The 21,627-nt window shown below is 49.4% G+C and overlaps 1 protein-coding gene across 2 annotated transcripts in view; it reads right to left on the bottom strand.

Moving 5' to 3' along the window:
* VAV2 (vav guanine nucleotide exchange factor 2) overlaps window positions 1–21,627 on the bottom strand; it is a 120,190-nt gene that overhangs the window by 77,885 nt on the left and 20,678 nt on the right. For both annotated transcript variants that reach the window (XM_062505385.1, XM_062505386.1), the window contains exon 2: window positions 14,225–14,341. In XM_062505385.1, the coding sequence (XP_062361369.1) occupies window positions 14,225–14,341 (117 nt within the window). The remainder of the gene's footprint in view (window positions 1–14,224; window positions 14,342–21,627) is intronic.

The following is a 21,627-nucleotide window of genomic DNA, read 5'->3' as shown; positions in this document are numbered from 1 at the left end:
CTGAACCCTGAACCAAATACACTCCCAGTCCTCCAAATTTCAGGTTTCCATTGCCCTGGGCTCTCCCATATGTGACCCATGGAAACCACACAAACAGGAGCAGAGGATTTTGAGCCTAAAAGTGGAAGATTTTGGACCTGGCTGCACTATCTTCCCTTCAATATCCAAAAATTCCTGAAATTGTTGTAAACCCCAACCACCTGAGAGAGGCAGATGAGGTGTGATCATCTGAGGAAACCAGAGTGAACACGCAGTGGTAAAAAAAAATAAATAAGAACAATTAATCCCAAGTCTTGAGAAGGCATGTGTGAATGCGTTTTGTTTTGGAAGAAAAAGAATAAATAGTAGCCTCAAGTCAGTATAATATTTATCCACGTGCTCCACTTTGAAGTTGAGCTCTTGTTGACTTCACTAGGGTGTGCACACATTAAGTCTCCTGGAGAAGAGGCTTTTCTGAAAGTCCAGCCTTGAGCAAGGAGAAGAAAGGAAACTCTACAAAATGAGGTATTAATAGAGAAAAATAAACCTCACCACCAGGGGAATTACCACTGTCCCTCCCAAATCCAAAAGGGAATTTAAACAGATTTATCACTGCACCTTCTGCAGAACTGTGGAGCAGCCTCTGAGCTCACAGGGCTGAATTTCGTGGCAGGAAAAGCAAACTGAGAAGAGCAGCCCAGTTAATCTCCAAGAGGAATGCCCATTCTCTTGGTTGCTGGCACAAAGAGGAATTTCTCTGTCCTACCTGTTCTCCCTGCCATCATTTGGATGCATTTCCAGCCTTGGCAGGAATACCTGGGGAGCTCCAGGCAGGGGATGGACAGGGACAGGGGACAGGAAAGGGGACAGGGAACAGGGACAGGGACAGGGACAGGGACAGGGGACAGGGACAGGGAAAAGGGACAGGGAATGGGGACAGGAGACAGGGGACAGGGACAGGGAATGGGACAGGGAACAGGGAAAGAGACATGGAAAGGGACAGGGACAGGGAAAAGGGACAGGGAATGGGGACAGGGGACAGGGACAGGGAACAGGGACAGGGAAAAGGGACAGGGAATGGGGACAGGGGACAGGGACAGGGGACAGGGACAGGGACAGGGACAGGGGACAGGGGACAGGGAAAGGGACAGGGACAGGGACAGGGACAGGGACAGGGACAGGGACAGGGGACAGGGGACAGGGAACAGGGAACAGGGACAGGGGACAGGGACAGGGGACAGGGACAGGGACAGAGACAGGGACAGGGGACAGGGAAGAGGGACAGGGGACAGGGAAAGGGACAGGGACAGGGACAGGGACAGGGACAGGGGACAGGGAACAGGGACAGGGAACAGGGAACAGGGACAGGGGACAGGGACAGGGGACAGGGAACAGGGAACAGGGAACAGGGACAGGGGACAGGGAAAGGGACAGGGACAGGGACAGGGAACAGGGAACAGGGAACAGGGACAGGGGACAGGGACAGGGGACAGGGAACAGGGAACAGGGAACAGGGACAGGGGACAGGGAAAGGGACAGGGACAGGGAACAGGGAACAGGGAACAGGGAACAGGGACAGGGGACAGGGACAGGGGACAGGGAACAGGGACAAGCAGGAATTTGCTGGGGCTGGGGCAGTAAAGCCCTGCGAAACACCACCACATCCAACAGCCCTGCAGGAAACTTCTTCCCAGTCCCACAGAGCAGGGGCTTTGTCTCCTGTCTCCAATTTATTTCTGTTCTCTGAAGCAACTCCATGCACTTCCCTTCAGTATTCCTCCAGTGATGGGTGGCAGTTTCTGCCCCAGCCTTGGCACCTCAAATCCAAATTTCAGGATCCAAACTACACCTTCATGCACTTCTCACACATTTCAGCCCAGCTTTGCTCAGCATGTACCAAGGGGCAGGAAATCAAACAGCCCTGCCTTCCCCAAACAGAAGCACCATGAGGGCTAGAGCCATAGTCTGGCTCCTTCCTTTTTCCCTCAAATATTTTTTTATTTTTCCCCCAAAATTCCAAGATAATCACACATCACAGATAATCATCAGCATCAAAACCCCTCTTTCACTCCACCCTCTGCAAACAACAGGAAGGAAAAAGTTTCCCTCTCCCCGTATCTCGCATCTCTTATCTCTCTCCACGGGACCTCCAAGAGGTTTCCTCATCCTAAAGCAGGATTCTAAATTCCAGCCTGGCACCCTTAAGGAACACAACTGGGAAATGTCTCTTATCTGACCTCCCTTTCTGCTGGGTCACTCCTATTTACAGTCATGCTTCATTTTTCTTAAAGTGTGCCCTTGTTACCTCATTTACTCATTTATGTTTCAGAGGAGAACAGGGAAAAATGTGGATTTAATGGACCTAGAAATAGAACAGAGGAAAACCACAAGAATCTAAAGATCTGCTTGTTCTCCAGACAGCTCCCACCACCAGGAACTTGCTGCTGTTGATTTTCATCGATTCTTCCCTCTTTACAAGCCTTTCTGTGGCAAGGCAGAGCTGGGAAATCATCTGGGAAGAGTGAAGTGCCTGAAGTCAAAGGGGGTTTGGGCCATTTTACATCTTTTAGACCTTTCAGAAGTGTCTGCTGCAGCTCATGCTGAGATTCCACAGAATGAACAGCTCCCAGAACAGAACTCTGCTTCCAAAAAGCTTTCTCCAGCATCACCTGCCAGCCCAAGTGGCTGCATCCCATTTCAGCTGCTTCCAGGTTTTCCAGCACTGCCCTTTCCCTGCATTTTGAAGGTCCCTGGCACTGTGAAAACACAAATCCCAAAGCTGAGCATCCCTGGGCACATCCCTCCCCTGGTCAGTCTCTCCTTCCCTCCACCCAGGGCTGTGGTCTGAACCTTCCCTTGCTTTTTAAACTCTTCCCCCTCTTCAAGGTGAGAACTGATGAGCTGCCAGAGCAGGGGGATGAGGTGGTGAAGGTTCAGGCTCTGCTGCTCCTCTGAAGGATAACTGCTCTTCTGTGAGCCATTGAGGGAGGAGAGGCACATTAAAATCACCCATCCATGGAATCACTGAGCTTGGAAAAGACCTCCAAGATCATCCAGTCCCACCATTCACTCAGCACTACCAAGCCCACCACTAAAAGAATAAGGCAGGGGGTGTGCCCAGTGCTCCTGCAAGGGACAGTGAAAGCCCTTTATGTCCCCTGGGGAGCTGGCAGAGGTGACCCCAGCCCATCCCCAGGGGGAGATTGAGGCTGGGGAACCCCTCTGCCAGCTCGCCCAGGTCCCCACAGAGGATATGGATCTCATCCACATCTCATATGGATGTCATCCATGATATGGATGTCATCACACCACAACCGTCCCCTCCCCTGGCTACCAGCCCCTGTCTCACACAAAGCAGAGCCATGGGGATGAATTTGGGCTCCCTGTCAGAGCAACCGATACAAAATTCAGCTGGGATCCAGCCAAATGCCTCTGCAGTCCACAATCCACCCCTGGAGGAGGATTCCTGCTGGGGTCCATCCTAAAGAAGGAGATTTCACAGTAGCCAAAGCCACTTTGCTTCAGGCCAGCCCATACAGAGGGGAAGCCAGCTCTCCATCCCATCCCTGCTCCCTTCTCAGCTGCCAGGCTGCAAACTGAGGGGTGGGGGGAAGGCAGACAGGAGCAATCTGTAATTTTCCTGCACGAGTCTGCTTAGTGGATCCACCACAAGTGCTCTGGAATCAGGACTAAGTCCAAAGCTGCCCAGTCTCCAACATCATGAACAAAATCTCCACCCTGGCATTTTTCTTTAAGCCACAGTCCTGTGAACCTTGCAATCACTCATTAACTGAGTCTTCAGCATCATTTCTCAGGTTTTCATGCCCCTGGAAATGCAGAAAAAGCCTGAAGCACTGCACAAGTGCTCCTTTCTCACTTGAAAAAAAACCCAAAAAACTCCAGGAACAGCTTTACAGTAGTGCTGGTTTGAAAACAATTCACTTTGAAAGTGCCTAAGCCTCAGCCCCTGAATTCTCTGTAAGTCCATGCTCCAGCCAGGGAGCAGAAGGTCCAGAAGATGCAGGACACCCCTTCTTTAAGGGACAACCACGGTGAGAAGGAAAAGGACATGGCCACAAAAAGCCACCACAAAAATCTCTCTGCAGGGTTCAGGGCTGGACATCCCCAAAATCCTCAGCCCCACAACTTTCTTGCAAATCCCTTTCCTCAGTTTCTTCTCCAAGCTTTGTACCCACAGCTGCCCCAACCTGTCCTTGTTTACCTCCAAAAAAATCACATCTGGCAGCTCCCCAGGAGAAACAGCCAAGCAGGATGCCAGCAAACAAGTGTTAACACTTTCCCCTCACCCAAATCCCTCCTGATCTCTTCCCTTTTCCATCTCCTGCTGGATTTTAGGATCCCCCAGCCAGAGGAACAAGCACCGTGTCCCAGTCTGGCTAGCAGGGATGGGGAAGTCGTGATCCCAGGATGGGCAGGACTTTTCATCAGTGCACAAAATGGAATTTGCCAAGAGGCGTTTTAAGAGTCAATTCTTCACACTCCAGTAATTAGAACAATATTATGAGGGGGAAAGAAAGAAAAAAAAAAAAAAGGTGAGGGGGAGGGCAGGGAACAGAGCTCCCATGGGGACTTGGCTGGTGGAGGAAAAGGGGCTGAGCAAACACCCAGAGTCAAGTGAGGCCCCAAGGCAAGGGTCCTTCACAGGATCCCTGCAGGCTGGACTTCAACCACAACTTTCTCCACTTCCCAGCTCTCCGTTTTTCTATGCTGGAGTGTTTTTAAATGAAATTTCTTATTTCCAGATCAAATATGGGGCTGATGAGCCAGACCCAGCTGCCTTCAGTACCTCATCAAGGTCAGCAGGCAAGAACATTCAATCCAAGGTCCTGCTCCACACACTCACAGTGAGTAATAAATCCCTATTCTTGTATGAAGAATAAATCTCTATTTTTTTAATGAAGAATCAGACATTGAAGTCTAATCCCACTGAGCACTCAGTCCCAAAAAAATCAGATTCTCACAGAAGAGCTGTCATCGACATCTACAAAAATCAAAACCACCCCAAACTGTATCATCTGAACATACATAAAACCATCTCCATTATAACAGGATGGAACATCCCAGCTGAAAAAGGAAATAAAACCAGACAAACCCAGATGCTGATGGATCCATCTCTAACATCTCCCTGGCCCTCCAGCATCCCACACTGGAACTCCCAATGCAGAACCCACGCAGCCAGCTTCACCGAGGGATTTCCAGGGGCCAAAAATTTCATTTTTAAATAAAAACTCATGTGCTGTGCAAGTGTGGCTGTGTGAGGCCAGCCTGGGAGCAGGGCTGGTGTGTGGGGCTCAGGACACTGCACAATGGTTACTCAGAGCTGCTGGAAGTGGGACTCAGTTCAATTCACATCTGCAGCAAGCTGTGATCTCAGTCCTGCTGCTGGAGCACAGAGGTCCCTTTGAGAAATCTCTCTGAACAGGGACTGCAGCACTATTTCCGCATGAAAGAAATATATTAAATTTTTTTTTTTCAATAATCTTTGCAGTCCACTGGCTTGGAAGAGCGAGTTTCTCTCTCCTGCCGGGGAGCTGCTGTGCTCCATCAGGCTCAGGTACAGGCAGGGCAGCTCTGGCTCATACCCTGGCTCTCCAAGCACTTCTCTCAGTCACAAAACCTCCAGTTTTGTCTTTGATGTGTGCCCTAAGCACAGTTTGTCACAGGGACACCACAGCCAGAGCCTGCACTCAAAATCCTCCCTCTTTTATTCTCAGTGCACTCTGAAAGGTCTGGGTAAAGTCTGTGTAAGGGGAAGAATCTTCCCTCCTTATTTTTTTTTTTTTCCTTGAGAAAACTCCGCAAAGCTCCACTTTTGCATCCCTCCTCTGCAGAGGTGTGCGCATTTTACATGGAGATGCACAAAATCAAGAGAGTTCACACCTGCATGGGAACCTGTGTGGGGCTGCCATCCCCCACATCTCCGAGGAATGCAGAGCACCAGCAGCTCTGGAGCTGTGCCCCTGCTCCCACCAGATGTGGAGCTCAGGGCACAGGGCTGCCAGGCTTGCCACTGCTTCTCACCCCTGCCTGGCACCAAAATCACGCCCAGAAAAATGAAGCCTTGCCCCAGGATTAGGATGGGAAACTCCACGACTGCCACGTCACTTCCAGCCTGTTTGCACATCGCTCCTTCCCGAGGTATTCTGAACCACTTCTGCCCAAAAACTTCAGTCCCAGGTTGTGAAATCCCCACCACAGCTCCCTCAGCCTCTCCCACACAAGCCTCACTCATCACAAGGAGTGACTGCAAACATCAGTCAAGCCCACGCTGGCTCAGAAATTCCTAAAATTACAACCAAGGGAGGCCTGGAGGAAGAAAGGAGAATTCCTGACAAACGGCACAAAGTGCAATGCCCACATCATTAGCTTCAGCCAGGCTGCATTATGGCCTCTGTCCTCCTATCATGATTAAGTTCTAACCCCTAATTAGCAGGAAGAAAATGATGTGCAACAGGGGGACTCTGGCTCACACACCATTAATACTGAGGGTGCAAATGAATTTTCTGCAGCATCACCATCTGAAGCTCATTAGGTGGAGCAGCCAAGCACTGAGGGTGAGCCAGGGAGGTTGTCCTGCTCCAGATAGGAAAGGATGTCCAACCACCACCTCCCTGGTTTGGAACCAGGCAAGGAAAAGCTGGAAAACAAGGGGAAATTGGTATTTAAGGTACTCTTGCAGGTGATCTTGCTCATTCCAGCTTCCCTTGGGATGTTTAGAGAGAAGCTTTTCAAAACCTGCTCGCAGCAAATTGCTCCTGACCAGCCCTGGGATTATCACCTGGCTCCTCGTGTGCTTCACCCAGCACACAAAGGCCATCCCAACAACCTGCAGCTCCAGGATATTCCTGGATTTTTTCACCCTTTCCACCTTTACCATCCTCTCCACCCCTCCTGTGAGTGCACCCCAGTGTCCACACCCATCCTGCAGTGGGCAGGTGGGAGGAATCACAAAACCTACAGGGAGTTCTTGAAGAAATATTTAATTGCTGAAAGAAAAAGAGAGAGAGAAAAAAAAATCCCATATCTGGAAGCCCTCCAAGAACAAACAAGCAGCCCATTCTGACAGCCAGTGGAACAAAATAGTCCAAGATGGTTTTTTCTTTCCCCTTTAGCTTTCCTCCATGAAGAAGTGTGGGAGGGAGCTGAGGAGCCTCCCCACCACCCCTGGTTTCTAAAGCTGGCCCTGCCTGGCACAGTCTCAACATCCTGAAGTCTCTCCAAGCACAGGAGACTCAGAGGAGAAAAAAATTCAGGGTGCAAACAGCAAACCTCACCAAACCCCCACTCTGCTGACACAGGTTCCAACACATTTGTGTCTGCACTGCTTATTTCCTGCAGAACATGAACATTTCCCTTCCAGGGAGTGACTTTCCAATGTAAAATATGGATGTGGCAGGGGCAGGGCAGGGCCCAGCCTCACCAAGCACAGCACCCAAATCCTGGGATATCCTGGGGACAGGGCATAGGACACACCCAGGCTCCTCCAGGCATCAGAATGTTTGTGTTCAGCTGTGGTATTTCAATTTATTAACTTGTACCAACTCATCTCTGTCCCAAGAAAATTCACTGTTTCCTACAGAAGCTTCTTCCCCCTAATTTTTTTACCCTGTTCCATAGGTAAGATGCTGTGCTCTGAGCACTGGGGATGGTGGAGTTCAGCCACGAACTTTCAGCCTGGTAGTTTCACTTTTTACTAAACCACGTTTACACCCACGTGTTAATCTGTCTCTAGAAATGTTAATTATTATTTGTATTATTTGGCCTTGGGACAGTCTCATCATCAGATGCTGAGGGTTTTAATGAAGCAACGGAAGAGCTCGTTGCAGAATAAAAAATTCTTTTTATTCCAAGAGTCCCTTAAGTGATATTAGCTGGGATGGATTTTCTTCCTTTCCCAGAGCACATGATCCTGAACAGTTAAGCTCAAGTGATGAGAGATCCACTCAGGCACACAAAGCCTGGCTTTGCCTTGTTGGCATCTTGCACCCACAATGATGTTCACTGTAAGCCTCAAAAATCCCATGACATAATCAAGGAGGCTCAAATGAAACCACACAATAGCCAGAAATTGTTGGATCACCCAAAAAATAAAGCCTGGCATCTCCCCTCCCCACTTTTTGGAGACACACTTGGAGGTGTTTTAACACCCACAGGGTTTTTTCCAAAGTAAAGAAAGATCCTGCTCTCCCTGACCTAGTGTAAAATTAACAAAAGGAGAACTCAGACAAATCAAGAAGCTACAAGGAAATCAATTTCATGCACATTAAGGACACGCATTTATCCACGTCCTGATCAATACTTTGGATTCCAAAACACTCCCATCACTGCTCAAGGCACAAGTGCAGAATTCTCCCATCAAGACTGCGAGAGTTACCAAAGACCCTGCCCACATTTGTTTGATCTGAAACGTAACACCCCTTAGTGTGACCCCTTGGAAAAATACTGGGGAAAGCAGCCAAGAAGGGAAAAAAAAAAAAAAAAAAAAGGGCAAAATTTCCCAGAATGAACATTTCTGGCTCTTTCTGTTGTACTGAGGAGCTGCACATCTATAAACAGTCTGGAGTTTTAAAGTAAGGGAGAAAGGAAAGGGGGGAAAGCAGAGAATTTGCCACAATTGGAAGCTGCTCCTGCAGGGAATACCAGAGGGCCACCAGCTGCTGGATTGTGGCATTTCCTTGGGCCCTGGAGGTGTCACAGGTTGGTGGCCCAGTTGTCTCCACTCAGGAGTGTCACAGAGTTCTGACCTCAGGGTGCAGTGAAAGATTAACTGGGTTTTTTTGCTGCCTAAGCAGCATTTGTGGTGCTGTTTCTGAAGCCCTGAACACCCCAAAATATCCCAGTACAGCCCTTTCAGCATTAACTGCCCCGAGCAACTGGGAAAATCCAGGCTCTCAGGGCTAAACTCAAGAGCAGGGAGAAATCATCAGGATTTGGAGCCTTAAAATATCCATTGCTGGAGGAGTGGCTGCACCAACACATCCCTCAGGGAAAAAAGTCACCCCAGGAATGGTCCTGGCACGGCACAGCCAAAGGCACTGTCTGGGTCAGGCTTGACCGGCTCCAAAAATCTGTTAATTCTGTGCTTGTGTTTTAGACTTGCTGGACACACAGCACCTGCCAGCACAGTCCCACCTCTGTCCCCAGGGTGACCAGGAGCAGCAGGGTCCCCACAACGCCCCAATTCCAAACCACGAGCTTCCAAGCCCAAATGAGCCCTCAAGCTGGCAAAGGGAAGGAAGAACAAACCCAACCCGTGCTGCTCCAGTTCTGCTTTTGCCATGTGGAGCTTTCGTCCCAATGTCCAAATCTCCAGAACAGCTCCAGCAAGGTCATTAAAACATCACACGCAGCTCCTGCAACGGGGAGTTAATCATCAACAGCCCTGCACAGGCATCCAGGGCTGCCTTCCCCGTGTTCTCCTGCACTTCCCAGAGATGGGGATTCTCCCTGCAGTCCTAAAGGCTCTGGGAAAAAACCCTGGTGTGGGCACAGGGTGAACATGTGGGACAAAGCATCAACAGCCGCTGCGCACGCAAGGAGTTAAGTGGGTTTCTTCCATGCAATGACACAAAAAAAAAAAAAAAAAAATCTCGTGGCCGGGGCAGTTACTCTACTGCTCCTGTGGGAATTTAAAATAATAAAATTTATCTAAAACATACACACCCTTCTTTTGGAGAATTCTCCTCAGTTCACTTCCCTCCCCACCCGCAGCGGTGACACAGCGATCCACAGAGATGCTCCCAGCTGCCACAGGATACCCCTGGGCACAAAGCCAATGCCACAGAGGAGCTGGCACAGAGGGCCACAACATGGGAAGCCCCATCCAGCTGCCTGAGCATCCAGGGATTTGTCAGGGAAAAAAAAAAAAAAAAGGTTAGGGTCAGGATGGGACACCCAGCTTGGCTGCCAAGCGCTGCTCTATGCTCCCAGACATTATTGCTTCATGCACTCCATGGTGCAGGGAGAAAACACGCTGCTTTTAATATGTTCTTGGCTCCAGGAGGTCAGAAAAAAACCCTGGAAGTCAAAATGAGAGAAGAGGAGCTGCTCCCAGCACCAGCAGGTCACAGCTGGCACTGGGTTTGCTGCCATATATCCAGAATCTCAGCAGTTTCCACCTTCCTATATTAATTCATATAAATCCCTCCCTTTCTCTGCCCAAACTGGGTTAAAAAGGCAACCTTAAAAATACAGCTGCAGGGCTGGTGGTTCCTACATGGTGTTAGAGATGCTGGAGGGAGGGGAATTCTCAGCAGAGAAACAGAAACCATCAACTCTCAGTTATGAATCCCTTAAATAATTCTGACAGCACTCCCCACCCTCCTGTCTGAAAGTGAGCAGAAAATCGAGTTTTCTGACTCTCTGGCAGCAGGGTGGGGTGTGACAGAAAGGGATGGGGGGAACTGTGGCAGCTGAGTGCTTCCAGAGCTGCCCCAACCCATCCAAATGGATGGAAAAGGGGAATCCCTCACTTGGAAGATTCTCCAGCCACGGTGCTGGGGACAAGCAGCATCCAGTGAGGACAGCCTGGATTTTTAGAGTTTTCCAGGAGGGATGCACACCACCCCATCAGCAGGAGGAAGGGGACACCTTTACGCTAAAAAATACCCGGAATATTTGGAGCAATTACTCCAAATTGATGAAGCCCTTTGCTTGAACTCTGATTTCACTCCCACCTCCAAGGCAGCTCTTGGCACAGCCACTGGAGCGTGCCAGGCTCGGGGCCACCTCCCCACCACCCACATCCTCTCCCTGGAACTCAAGAAAAGCTTCATTTGAGCCCTGGCCCAGCAAAAATCTCAGTGAGTTCAGCTGGGAAGAAGAATTGATCCAGAGCCTGCTCCAAACCCTGCTCCAGCTGCAAGGTGGGTGCAGCTCTGTCTCCCCAACCTCTGGAGCAGAAGCAGAGTGGAAAACACAACTTTAATCTCAGTACCAGCATCTCCCTCTCTTTCAGCTGGCCTGTGAATCGCTTCCCTTTTTCATTTTTAGAACAGCAGTACTTCATATCTGTGGGGCAGGGGAGGAAAGACCCTTATCTTGCAAACAAAAAAGCCTTTTTCAAACAGAGCAAGAACCTCAGAAGGAATTCAGGACGATTAAATCCACGTCAGGAGGGCAGACAGGAGCGGGAGGCTAATAAATGGCACGCTCCACAGGTTTATGAATATTTGAACTATATTTCTTAAAAAAAAAACTGTACATTACTGCAAGTTATTTAAAATGAGTAACTCCTTTTAATGAACCTGGCTACCATCATGCTGACTAATAGAGTAATAAAGAGTTTAATCCATATTTATGTACATTTTATGTCATTACAGTTGGTGCCAATAAATTAGCAAGTCCAATAAGAGTTTGATTTTATACCATCACTGCTACTAAAAGTGTAACAACACGCACTACATGAGCACCAGCTTTTTATTTTATTTCTTTTTTAAGAGCCAGGCTGTACTAACAGGGCACAGCAAGCTTGCAGGATCAGACCCTGGTTAGGGATGAGGCAATATTAACTGGGGTTTTACTCCTGCACCCTGCAGCCACAGAGAAAACACTTCTGCAGATGCCACTGGTGATTTATGGAGAGTTCTGAGCCACTTTAAAGGGATCAAATATTCAAAAATAATTCATAAAACTTACACTTTTTGAAGGGGCATGGGTAAAAATACCAGCATCTCAGGTCACTTCTGCAAACCTCTGTCATGAAACACAGCACAGCCCCCACCACAGCAGGATTGCTTAGTAAGTGGGCATGGGGAAAAACAGTGAGCAATTTCAAGTGGCCACGAGCAATTGGAAGTGGCCTTTGGGCTGCCCTGGGGAGCTGGGAGACACTGCAGGTCACAGGGAATGTGATGCATCCATCTGGCAGGAGCCTGAGCCTGCCCTTCCCCGACATCCCCCAGATCCAGAGCTGGAGCTTTCCAGCTCCTCTGGGATTTTGGCTGGAGAAACCCACACGGCTCACGATCCCATCTCACCAGCTGTCACCCTGCTGACAGCAGAAAGCACCTTCCCAAGCTTAAAACTCAAGGAAGAAGCAAAACCAGGAGTAAAGCTGGTCTTGAGGAGCCCCCAGACAGAGTTGTGGAAGGGGCTCCAGCGTTCCCACGGCAGCTCCTCCGTGCAGAAGCCACAGCTCAGAAGCCAAAAGGAAGGCTGGAAACATGGAAACCTCTCTCAGAATAACAGCTGGGCAAGGCAAGACTGAGGGATCTGAATTTTTCATCCTCTTTTAAAGCACCAGTGGTTTTCTAACACTAAAAAACCCTGAAGATTCAAAGCCCTTTACGCAGAGGTTGGCATCAAGTCCACGCCTCTCTCCTGGGTAATTACACTCCAGCAATCCCAAAAGCTGCTGGTAATTGCTGTCCCAGTGGCCTTTTGGTTTGGAGGAGAGGAGTAACTCTCCCAGCAGCATCCAGAAAGGAAACACCCAACACCACTCCACCAAAGCCCCTCTGCAATTAAACCCTGTTAGTGTGTTCCATCAGAAACGCCTCCTGCATGGTGTAAGTGTCTTGTAACCAAAAAAATACCATTGATCCGAGGAGTGAATAGCTCCAGGAAGAATTTTTTGTGTGTGAAGTCTGTGTTTGGCCAGTGGGGACGTGGATTAGAAACTCCTTCTGCTCTCGCCGTGACTCAAAACGGAAAAGGAGCTCTGGTCAGCAGCAGATTTTTCCCTGTTTATTTGCTTTGCCACTGTTGAACACAGATCTGAGGATAATGTGGGAATGAAAGGTGGTGAAGACAATGGGAATGTTTTGACAGGCTTCCAGAGGGATTTAGGGTGGTGCAGAGCTGGACAGCTGATACCTCCACCAAGCTGATAAAAAAAAAGAAAAATCAGGTTTTTGTATAAAGAGTCTGTGCTTCCCACATTTTCTATGGTTGGTTGAGGATGAGGACAACATGAGAAACACCATGCAGGCAATAAAATACGTTTGTATCTCTTGGAAGTTCATGACACATTTCTTTCCCAAGTCTCCCAAAAACCATATTGCCCTGAGGAAAGAGGGAGTGGCAAATCACCGCCCCAAGTCACAAAGATTAATGCACCCCAAAAAAAGCGAGCAGGGAGAGGGAGGAGCTGTTCCCTCAGCAGACCAGGAGGGAAAGTGAACTGTGCTCATCAGCTGATGTGTTCCTGCAGTATTTAACACCAGGCCCTTATTAAAAGGCATCAGAGGCAATCTGAAACTGCACAAAGCAAGAGACAATGTGACAATAAAGCAGAATTTTAATTAGCAGCAGCTCCTTCCCCAGCCCAAAAGGTTCCTTCTGTGCATTCATATTCCCAGAACAACAACTGCCTTCTTGTATTCCATAAATCAAAAAAAAACTCATAAAACAAGGCACTGCAATTGCACATTCCACATAATGGTCCAGAAATAAATTAGGCAATAAATATCAAATAATATATCCCCATCAGCAGTGAAAATCTACTCTTTGGATAATCAGAAGGGAAGATGCCTTCCAGCAGCTTGTGTCTGGCAGCTCGAAACAGGTAAAACAATACAGAGCTTTAATAAATCTTTTATCACCTTTTCTGCTGAAGAATATAGCAATTGTCCTGGGTAATGGCTTTCCTGAGCCCTGTATCCATCAGCCCTGATGCAGTTGGTGTCAAAGCCAGGAGATCAGAACAAGAGCCACTTGTCAAAACCAGGCAGAGTTTTCCTTGATGCGTATTTGGTGCCAACCATCACTTACAGCAACACATTTCTGAGAAGCTCAGGGCACTCATTTCACCTTGCCATGAAACTCCCTGACCCCACAGACACTCGCTGGCCACGTAACAAAAATCAGACGGTGATTTCAGCAAAGTTATTTTGCTCTGCAGGGGTGGAAGCAGATGGGGAAGGACTGAGCGAGGTGTGGACCCTGTGCAAGGTTTGGTTCCTCTCAAAAACACCTGGGTAACATCTTATAGACACTGATCCCAGAGAGTTTTTCATCTAAAGCAGAAAACTTGAAGGCTTGGTGTCCCTTCACTGAGGACACAACAGAATGAACCCCCATATATACTAAAACAACCCCTAAATACACTGGGGATGCAGCAGAATGCTAAATATACCACAAGCCCAGGGAAACTGGTGCCCAGTTCTCAGAGGCTGCTCAGAAAACCACAAGACCTTTGTATTTTCATCCCAAACCTGGAGCACAAAGCCAGGGAACAGCCCCAGTGTCCATCCCTTCCCAGGAGCTCAGCAGTAACTCTTACCTTGCCAAAATCCCGCACATCAAAGAGGTCAAAGGGATCAAAGAGGTCGCTGTTCCTTAACCCAAATTTGTCATGACACACTTTCAGGAAGGTCCGGATGTTCTTCAAACACAGAAACTGGGGGAGGAAAAGGAGAAAAGGAGGGGAAAAAGTGAGCGAGACAGGCACAAATTCCAACTGAGATTTACCGAGTTAAACGCAAAACAAGTGAGCAGGGACAGAGAAACTCGCACTGCAAAGCCAGGCAGGAGTTTATTTGTTGTTTCTGAGGATGTCAGACTCCGGGTGCCCTGCGAGGGCTCCTGTGTTCTCAGCTGCACACCAGGAACACAACGCCCCTTTGAAAAACAAGTTTCTCCCAAGGTAACTTCGAGAAGGGCTGAAAAACTCAAGCCAAGACGTTTCCCTTTCAAGGTCGAAGGCAAATATAAATTACAGCTGATGTTCCACAGAAGCCCGGTGTTGAACATTTAACCATTTCCATCATGATCCCATTTGGCTCCCTACAGAAGGGACACGTGTTACAGCAACAGGACAAGGGGGGAATGGCTTTTAACTTGCAGAGGGCAGGGTTAGATGGGATATTGGGAAGGAATTCTGCCCTGTGAGGGTGGGCAGGCCCTGGCACAGGTTCCCAGAGAAGTTGTGGCTGCCCCTGGATCCCTGGAAGTGTCCAAGGCCAGACTGGACAGTGCTTGGATCAGCCTGGCAGAAATGAAGGTGTCCCTACCCAGGGATCAGACTGGATGACCTACAATATCCCTTCCAACCCAAACCTCTGGTCATCCAGCAAGGCTGACTGGCAGAGCAACACGTTTCTCTTTTAAAAAATCCTGTGTTTGGCTATGGCAATGAAAGGTTGTTTATCCACAGTCATTGTGGATTCCAGAGCCTGAGGACTGCAGAGGGTCTTGCTCCTGGCAGCACAGGGGGTAAAGAAGAGAAAAACAAAAATCTACTTCGTTTTTGCAGCTGCATCACCTACATCCTTCATCTGCTGAGCCAGCCAATTAACTTCCCTTCCTTCTGCATCCTGGCTGCAAAATATCTTCAATTTATCCCTGTATCTTTAGGCAACTCTTCGCTTTTTTCAGCTAATTCCTTACAAATGCCTAACAAACATGTTAGAATCCTAAGGAAATCAGCCAGTCAATCCACTGAGGGGGTGAATCACCCCCCTGTGATCAACAGGCAGAGGAGCCAAGCTGCCTTTGGGTGGATTCCCTCAGCCTGCTTTTGTCACATGGCACAATCTTGGCTCCCAGAGCTGTCACCAAACACACACCACCTAAAGACACCGCTTGCAAACTTCACCCAGGGTTCAAAGCAAAAGAAAATAGCTTAATTTTCTTTTAATTAAAAGAATCAAAGCAGAGTCTTTGGGGCTGTGGTATCTCCACAGACACGGCCTCGTTAGTGCTGATTTGGGGATTAGACGAGGTTTTCCAGCCATGGATTAGCAAAACCACCTCATTAACAGCAGGCTGGTTCACCTACACAAAGCAAGGAATAACCTCTTACCCTTCTCTCCCATGCCATGTGGCCAGCAGAGGTGGCACGGGACAGTCCCATCACATCAGAGCCTTCTCATTAGACAAGCACGTGCCAGAGGCAGAAATTGAAAACAAATCTGGTTTTCTAGGGCATTCCTTTATCTCACATAAACACTGCAGTAAATACAAGTGTCTAGACTGGGAGGTTTCGGGTTGGTTGTTTTTCTGGAATTGCTTTACAGGCTCTCTTGCTGACACAGGTTATTTCATAACTTTATCTCCTGGGTCACTGCAAGAATTTACACCCCAGGCTGTGTGTGCTGCTGCACCGCAGTCCCATTGAATCCAAAGTTCCAGCGTGTGCTTATTTTAAATCCTTTTAAGCTTCCAATTTTGAAAGTTAATGGCACAGGGTACAGCCACAATTACACACAGCAAGATGCAAACTTCCTCTGCAGAGCTGCCCTGCCCTTCTGCAGCATTCCCTGCCCAGCTCCCGCTCATCCCAGGCTGGGCAGCACCAAATCAGAATCACAGAATGGTTTGGGTCGGAAGGGATATTCAGGATTATCAATTTCCACCCCCCTGCCATAGGCAGGGACACCTTCCACTGTCCCAGGTCGCCAGCCTGGCCTTGGACACTTCCAGGGATGGGGCAGCCAAAGCTGCTCTGGACAACCTGTGCCAGTGAAGGAACCAAAGGCCAAAAGTGATGTTGCTCATCCAATCCAGATGTGGAAACCACCTCACCACAGCTGGCAAAAGAGGAGGAGGCGCCTGCCACAGTGGCAGTGCCCTCCTGCAGCTCTGGGTAACATCAGCAAAGAGCCACCACGCCACCAGCCCGGCCCTGAGTGCCAGCAGGTGACAAACATCGAGGAATGAGCTCATCATCTATTTCAAGAGATGCTGAAAAAGGTCTGGTTAAAACACAACAAACACAATTAACCAGGAGCTGGCAGCAGATCAAGGCCACCACGCTGCCCACGGGAAAAGCCACCACTGGTGGTGACAACTGCAGGTGGGTTTCACCCTCACTCTTCGAGCACCACAAGTCCAGGTGGGGACACCCAGCACGGGTGCTGGTGGCACAGTTCACTCCTGGCACTTTTTCCGTGGCCAATCTGCAAAGTGTCACCTTGTGCTTTTTATTTTTTTGGCATTTCGAGGTCGCTGCTGATGGAAGATGATGAATTCTTGGCTCAAGACTGTTACTCAACGGCCACGTGTTAAAATTAGCTCCAATTTAACATGGGCTGTGCTGAGGCTGTTTTATTCACCACTCAATCACACCTTTGGACAAGCAGGAGAAAAAAGAGAGAGAGAAATCAATGTTCTCCACGGGGCTCATTCAGCACCTGTCAGGCCCAAAATCAGGGGTGTCATTTGTCTGCTTCAAGTGAGGCTGGCACTGAGAAGAGTCCTGGGATCTCCTCTGGTGCAAGGAAACACCAATCACACAAATTCTCAGTCTTGCTACCACCCTCCTGGGCATCCAAAACAACCTTGGGAGTCACCCACGGGCACAGACACCATGCTCAGCTCTGGAAACAGACCTGAGAGCAGAGAATTCCATGGCTACCAACATTCCCAGGCTCTGGAACAGCCACAGAACAAATCCTTGGGTGGGGAGAACATCCAGGGCACTGCGAAGCCCATTAGAGAGGGAAGTTAAAGCCAGAGGGAAGAGGTGACTGGAACAGGGATGGGATTGTGCCAAAGAGAGCAAAAACAAAACACCTTGAAGCCTGATAGAAAGATAAGAAAAGACAGAAAGAAAAAGATAGAAAGATAGAAAAAGATAGATAAGAAGAGTGTGGTCAGCTCTGCCCCAGCTCTTGGAGGGTTGTAAAGCACTAGAGAGAGGCAGCAGAAGGGCCCCATCACCTGCACTCACCCAGTTTCACAAGAGCTCTGCTTATTTTTAACCACTCTGCAGAGTCATAAAGTGAAGAAGCTGCTCTGAACTCCCACTGGGAGCCCTTGGCCACCCTCCTGCACACGGGGTGGCCAACAGCCCCAATGCCTGGGAGCTCCTCAGCAGCTTCTGGGATGCTCTGTCTAAAAGAAAGTTTTCCTGATTTTATGTCTTTTACTGGATTCTGTGAGTTTAGAGACTCCTCGGATGATCACAGCGCATACAAAGGGCTGTGCTGCCGAGTTTCTGTGCCATTCAAACTCAGAAATGCACTGGAGGTGCCTTCAGGGAGGTTCAAAGAATTGGTAATTTGGCACTTGGGATGACTGCACGTTGCACAGGGACACTGGGACCTCAGCAGGGACATGCCCAGCCACCCCAGGGCAGGTCGGATGGTTCTGCTATTGGAAACTCCTGCTCTGGGGGTGGGGGAGGACTCTGGGTGTGGGTAATTCAGGACTTCATTCCTCTTCATCCCCCACTTCAGGTCTCTCCCTGCGGTCCCTGAATGACTGGGCACCCGTGGCACCTGCTCTAGCAAGACAGGAGCCATTTCCAATGCAAATTCATCAAAGAACCAACTGCTCCAACATCTGGGGTGGGTTGGAAACACATCCCAGCCCTAAAGGCTTGAAGGTCACACATACTCCTGACACCCACCAAAACTGCTCTGTTAATGGAAAAACACAACCATTTGAGGTTGGAAAAGAGCTCTTAAGATCGAGTCTGACCATCAAGTCAGCACTGCCAAGCCCTCCACTAAGCCATGTCCCTAAATGCCACATCCATACCCCATTAATCCCACCAGGGATGGGGACTCCGTTGCTTTCTTGAGCAGCCTGGTGATGGCAGACACAGACAAAAAGCTGGAGAATGCAGCAGCAGCTGCTCAACAACCAAGCAAGGATCCTAGGTGGAGCATGGAGGAGAATCCAAGCAGCCCCTGCTCCTTACACTTGGGAGACTTGTAAAAAATGCCATAAAACACACACACAAAAAAAATAGAAATGAGTAGGATGATTTGAAGGGCAGGAACATGCAGCAGCTCACAGCATTTTGGAAAAGACCTTCAGCAGAGGGGCTGGGGCTGTGGGGGGAGCACACAATGGCACACACAGTGCCTGGGCACGTGGCCATGTACCCAGCGTGGCCAAAGCCAAGGCCAAAGCTTGAAATGTGTCCTGCAGCATGCAAGGAATGCTGGAGCTCTGCTGGGGGAGATAACCCCACTGATGAATGAGGAAAGGGACTTTCTTTAGCACTTCCTAGCCCTGATGTCAGATTTCCTCTTATCTCATTGCCAGCACCTCTGGAAAGCGCTGGGGGTGAGAAGTGAATCCTCAACGGGAGCATCTGCTTATCACAGGCTCTGCAAACGGGCCAGGGAGGCTCTGTCCGGGAGAAAACACACCATTTACAAGGGGAAAACAGGTGTCCCATGGCACAAACCTCTGTAGAGAGCCAAAGATGCACCTCTGAGCCACGGCGAGTCCCTCCTGTGATACTCTGATATTGCAAAGGGGCATCAAAACTCCCTTGGCTTCCTCCAACATCAGGAATGGGAAGTCCAAGGGTATCCAGTGGGAAGTGCAGGGCTGCAGCCATCACATGGCAGGGGTTGGGATTTTAGGAGGTCCTTAAGGTCCCTTCAAAGCCAAACCTTTCTCTGATCTAAACCTGAAAATCACAGCCTGTATCCGATCTCTCCGAATGGCTCTGCCCCATCCAGCTCCCCTCCACATCAAGGGCTCCCCAGGACAGTTTTGGGACCAACAACGAGTCAAAAGCACAGTGGAGCTCATATTCCTCCCCCAGCAGCACCAAATCTCCCACAGCTTTGTTCCTCCTGGCTTTGTTCCTCCCCAGCTTCGCCCCATTGTCTCTGGTGCAGAGGCAGCACAAAACCTCTCTGCAGAGAATTCTCCTCTGCATTTGGATTCAAGTCGCAGCTCATCAATTACTTCAGATGGACAGATTAAATTTCAGGTTGTTGGACAGCAGATTTATCTATTGAGAAGTGGAGAATGAAATTATTTCTCAAACAGTTTAGCACTATTATTTCTCCCCCCCTCCACCCCTTTCAAAGCCATTCCCATTGCTGAGCGCTCCAGGGCTGGGCAAATTCCACTTAAGGGAGGATGATTAATGAGCCTGAAACACTGATGAGGGCTGACCTCTCCACAGCTTCTCCTTCTCACATCCACTCACAAGCACCATTCATCCCCAGGAAAGCACCTGAGGGAAAGCAAGCATGGATTTTAGCAAACACCTATAGCAGGGCACTGGGACTACTGGAGAAAAGCAAACCTACAGCAAGAAAAGCTCCTTCCCAGGGAGGAAAATCAGCCAGAGCTCAGGGGGGGATGAAAAATTCCTGCACAAACTCACCAGGAGCTTCCACCTTGCCCAAGAGAAGAACCCCAGGGGTCCAGCAGGTCCTGCTCATCCTCACACCTTCACTCATCATCGCCCTGGCATGGCTCAAAGGGACAAAGATCCCCCAGTTACAACTTCCCATCATGGTCTGTGGGCTCTCAAAGGGAAGAGGTCTCTCAGTTAACTCATGAACTGGAAACCAGAATATACATGGAATTGTGAAAAAATAATTCAATACTGTATAATAAAAATTAGAACAAATAACAAACAGAGACTCTGGAGTAACCTGTTTAACACCCAGAGGGCCCAACCCTCAGCCACAGGACACTCAGAGGGGGCTTCTGTCACCCTGCCAAGCCCAGGGCTCCAAGAGCTCATCCTATTTTATCCAAGGGAAGTTTTCCTGGCACCTGAACTCCTCATGAAGCCTGCCAGATTCATTTCCATCATTACATATGGAAAAAAAAAAAATGAAATAGCAAAAAGAAGGCTGTGACTAACCCCCCCCCCATCCATCAGGCAGCTGGGAGTCCAAGATAACTCAGGGCTGGAGGAGGGGACAAGGATCCAGTGACATCCAAGAGTCCAGAGCAGGGAAAAGACGTCACAGGCAAGCCCAGATGTTTGTGTGCTGAGAGGGGAACTCCCGCCAGCAGTGGTGACCTCCCCAAAGCCCAAAACCTCTCCCTGGTGACAAGGGAGGCTCTGAGAGCCCGTGCCAGGAGCCAGCAGATCCCACAATCCCAGGGGAACGCTGGGCTCTGTCCGTCTGTCCGTCCAAGGGTCACCCCACGGCACTCAGGGGCTCTAAATGAGAGGAAGGAAGCTGCAACTTCCCGAAGAAAACGCTGGAGCTGCCACTGCTGACAGTATTTCCCTCCTTTGTGGAGCCCTCCCGGGCCTGCAGATGCTGGGAAAGCCAGAATCGTTAAGGCTGTATTTAATTGCAATGCCTGGGAGGGTTTCATCCATTCTTACAAGGGCTGAAATTGCCCCAACCACCCCAAATCCAGCAGGTCCAACAGGTTCAGCACTGTTCCAATGCCCCCAGCCACATGTCTGAGGTTTGTGTATCCCAAACCCTTCCCACTGAGATTCTGCAAAAACCCCAGTGAAATCCTTGTATTGCTGATTGTATTCTAGAAATCGGTTTTCTAGGATATCTCTGAGAGACCTGAAGAGCCAACCCCAGGAATAACAAGGGCTTCTGGCAAAACCAGGTGGGCACGACCCCTCTCTGCCAGTCCTGGTGCCCAGCAGCTCCTGGGGGATGGAGCAGAGGCTTTGCACCCCTCAGTGTGGGAAGACCACCAAGGATCATCACCCTGCTCCAGAGGAGAAACCCAGAAACTTCCAAGGTTCATCAGTGGCACAGCAAATCCATCCAAGGTGGTTCTTTTGGGATTTCTCACAGAATGCAGGAATCTCAGACTCCTGCATCCCAGATCTGGGTGTCTCTACAGCAGACTGGCAAATGCAGGCTGGGCTTTCCTGAGGCTGCAGAAAGCCTGGCAGCAGGAGAGCTTGGAGGCACTGCTCCATCTGCTCACATTTGGCATCCTGAATGAAGAGTTCCCTTCCACACTCCTCAAACCCACCCTTTTCCTATCCTTGCT

Source organism: Cinclus cinclus, chromosome 19 (genome assembly GCF_963662255.1).
Source record: "Cinclus cinclus chromosome 19, bCinCin1.1, whole genome shotgun sequence".
Lineage (NCBI taxonomy): Eukaryota > Metazoa > Chordata > Aves > Passeriformes > Cinclidae > Cinclus > Cinclus cinclus.
Note: the sequence above shows the minus strand (reverse complement) of the source record. Positions and strands in the feature narration are given on the sequence as shown.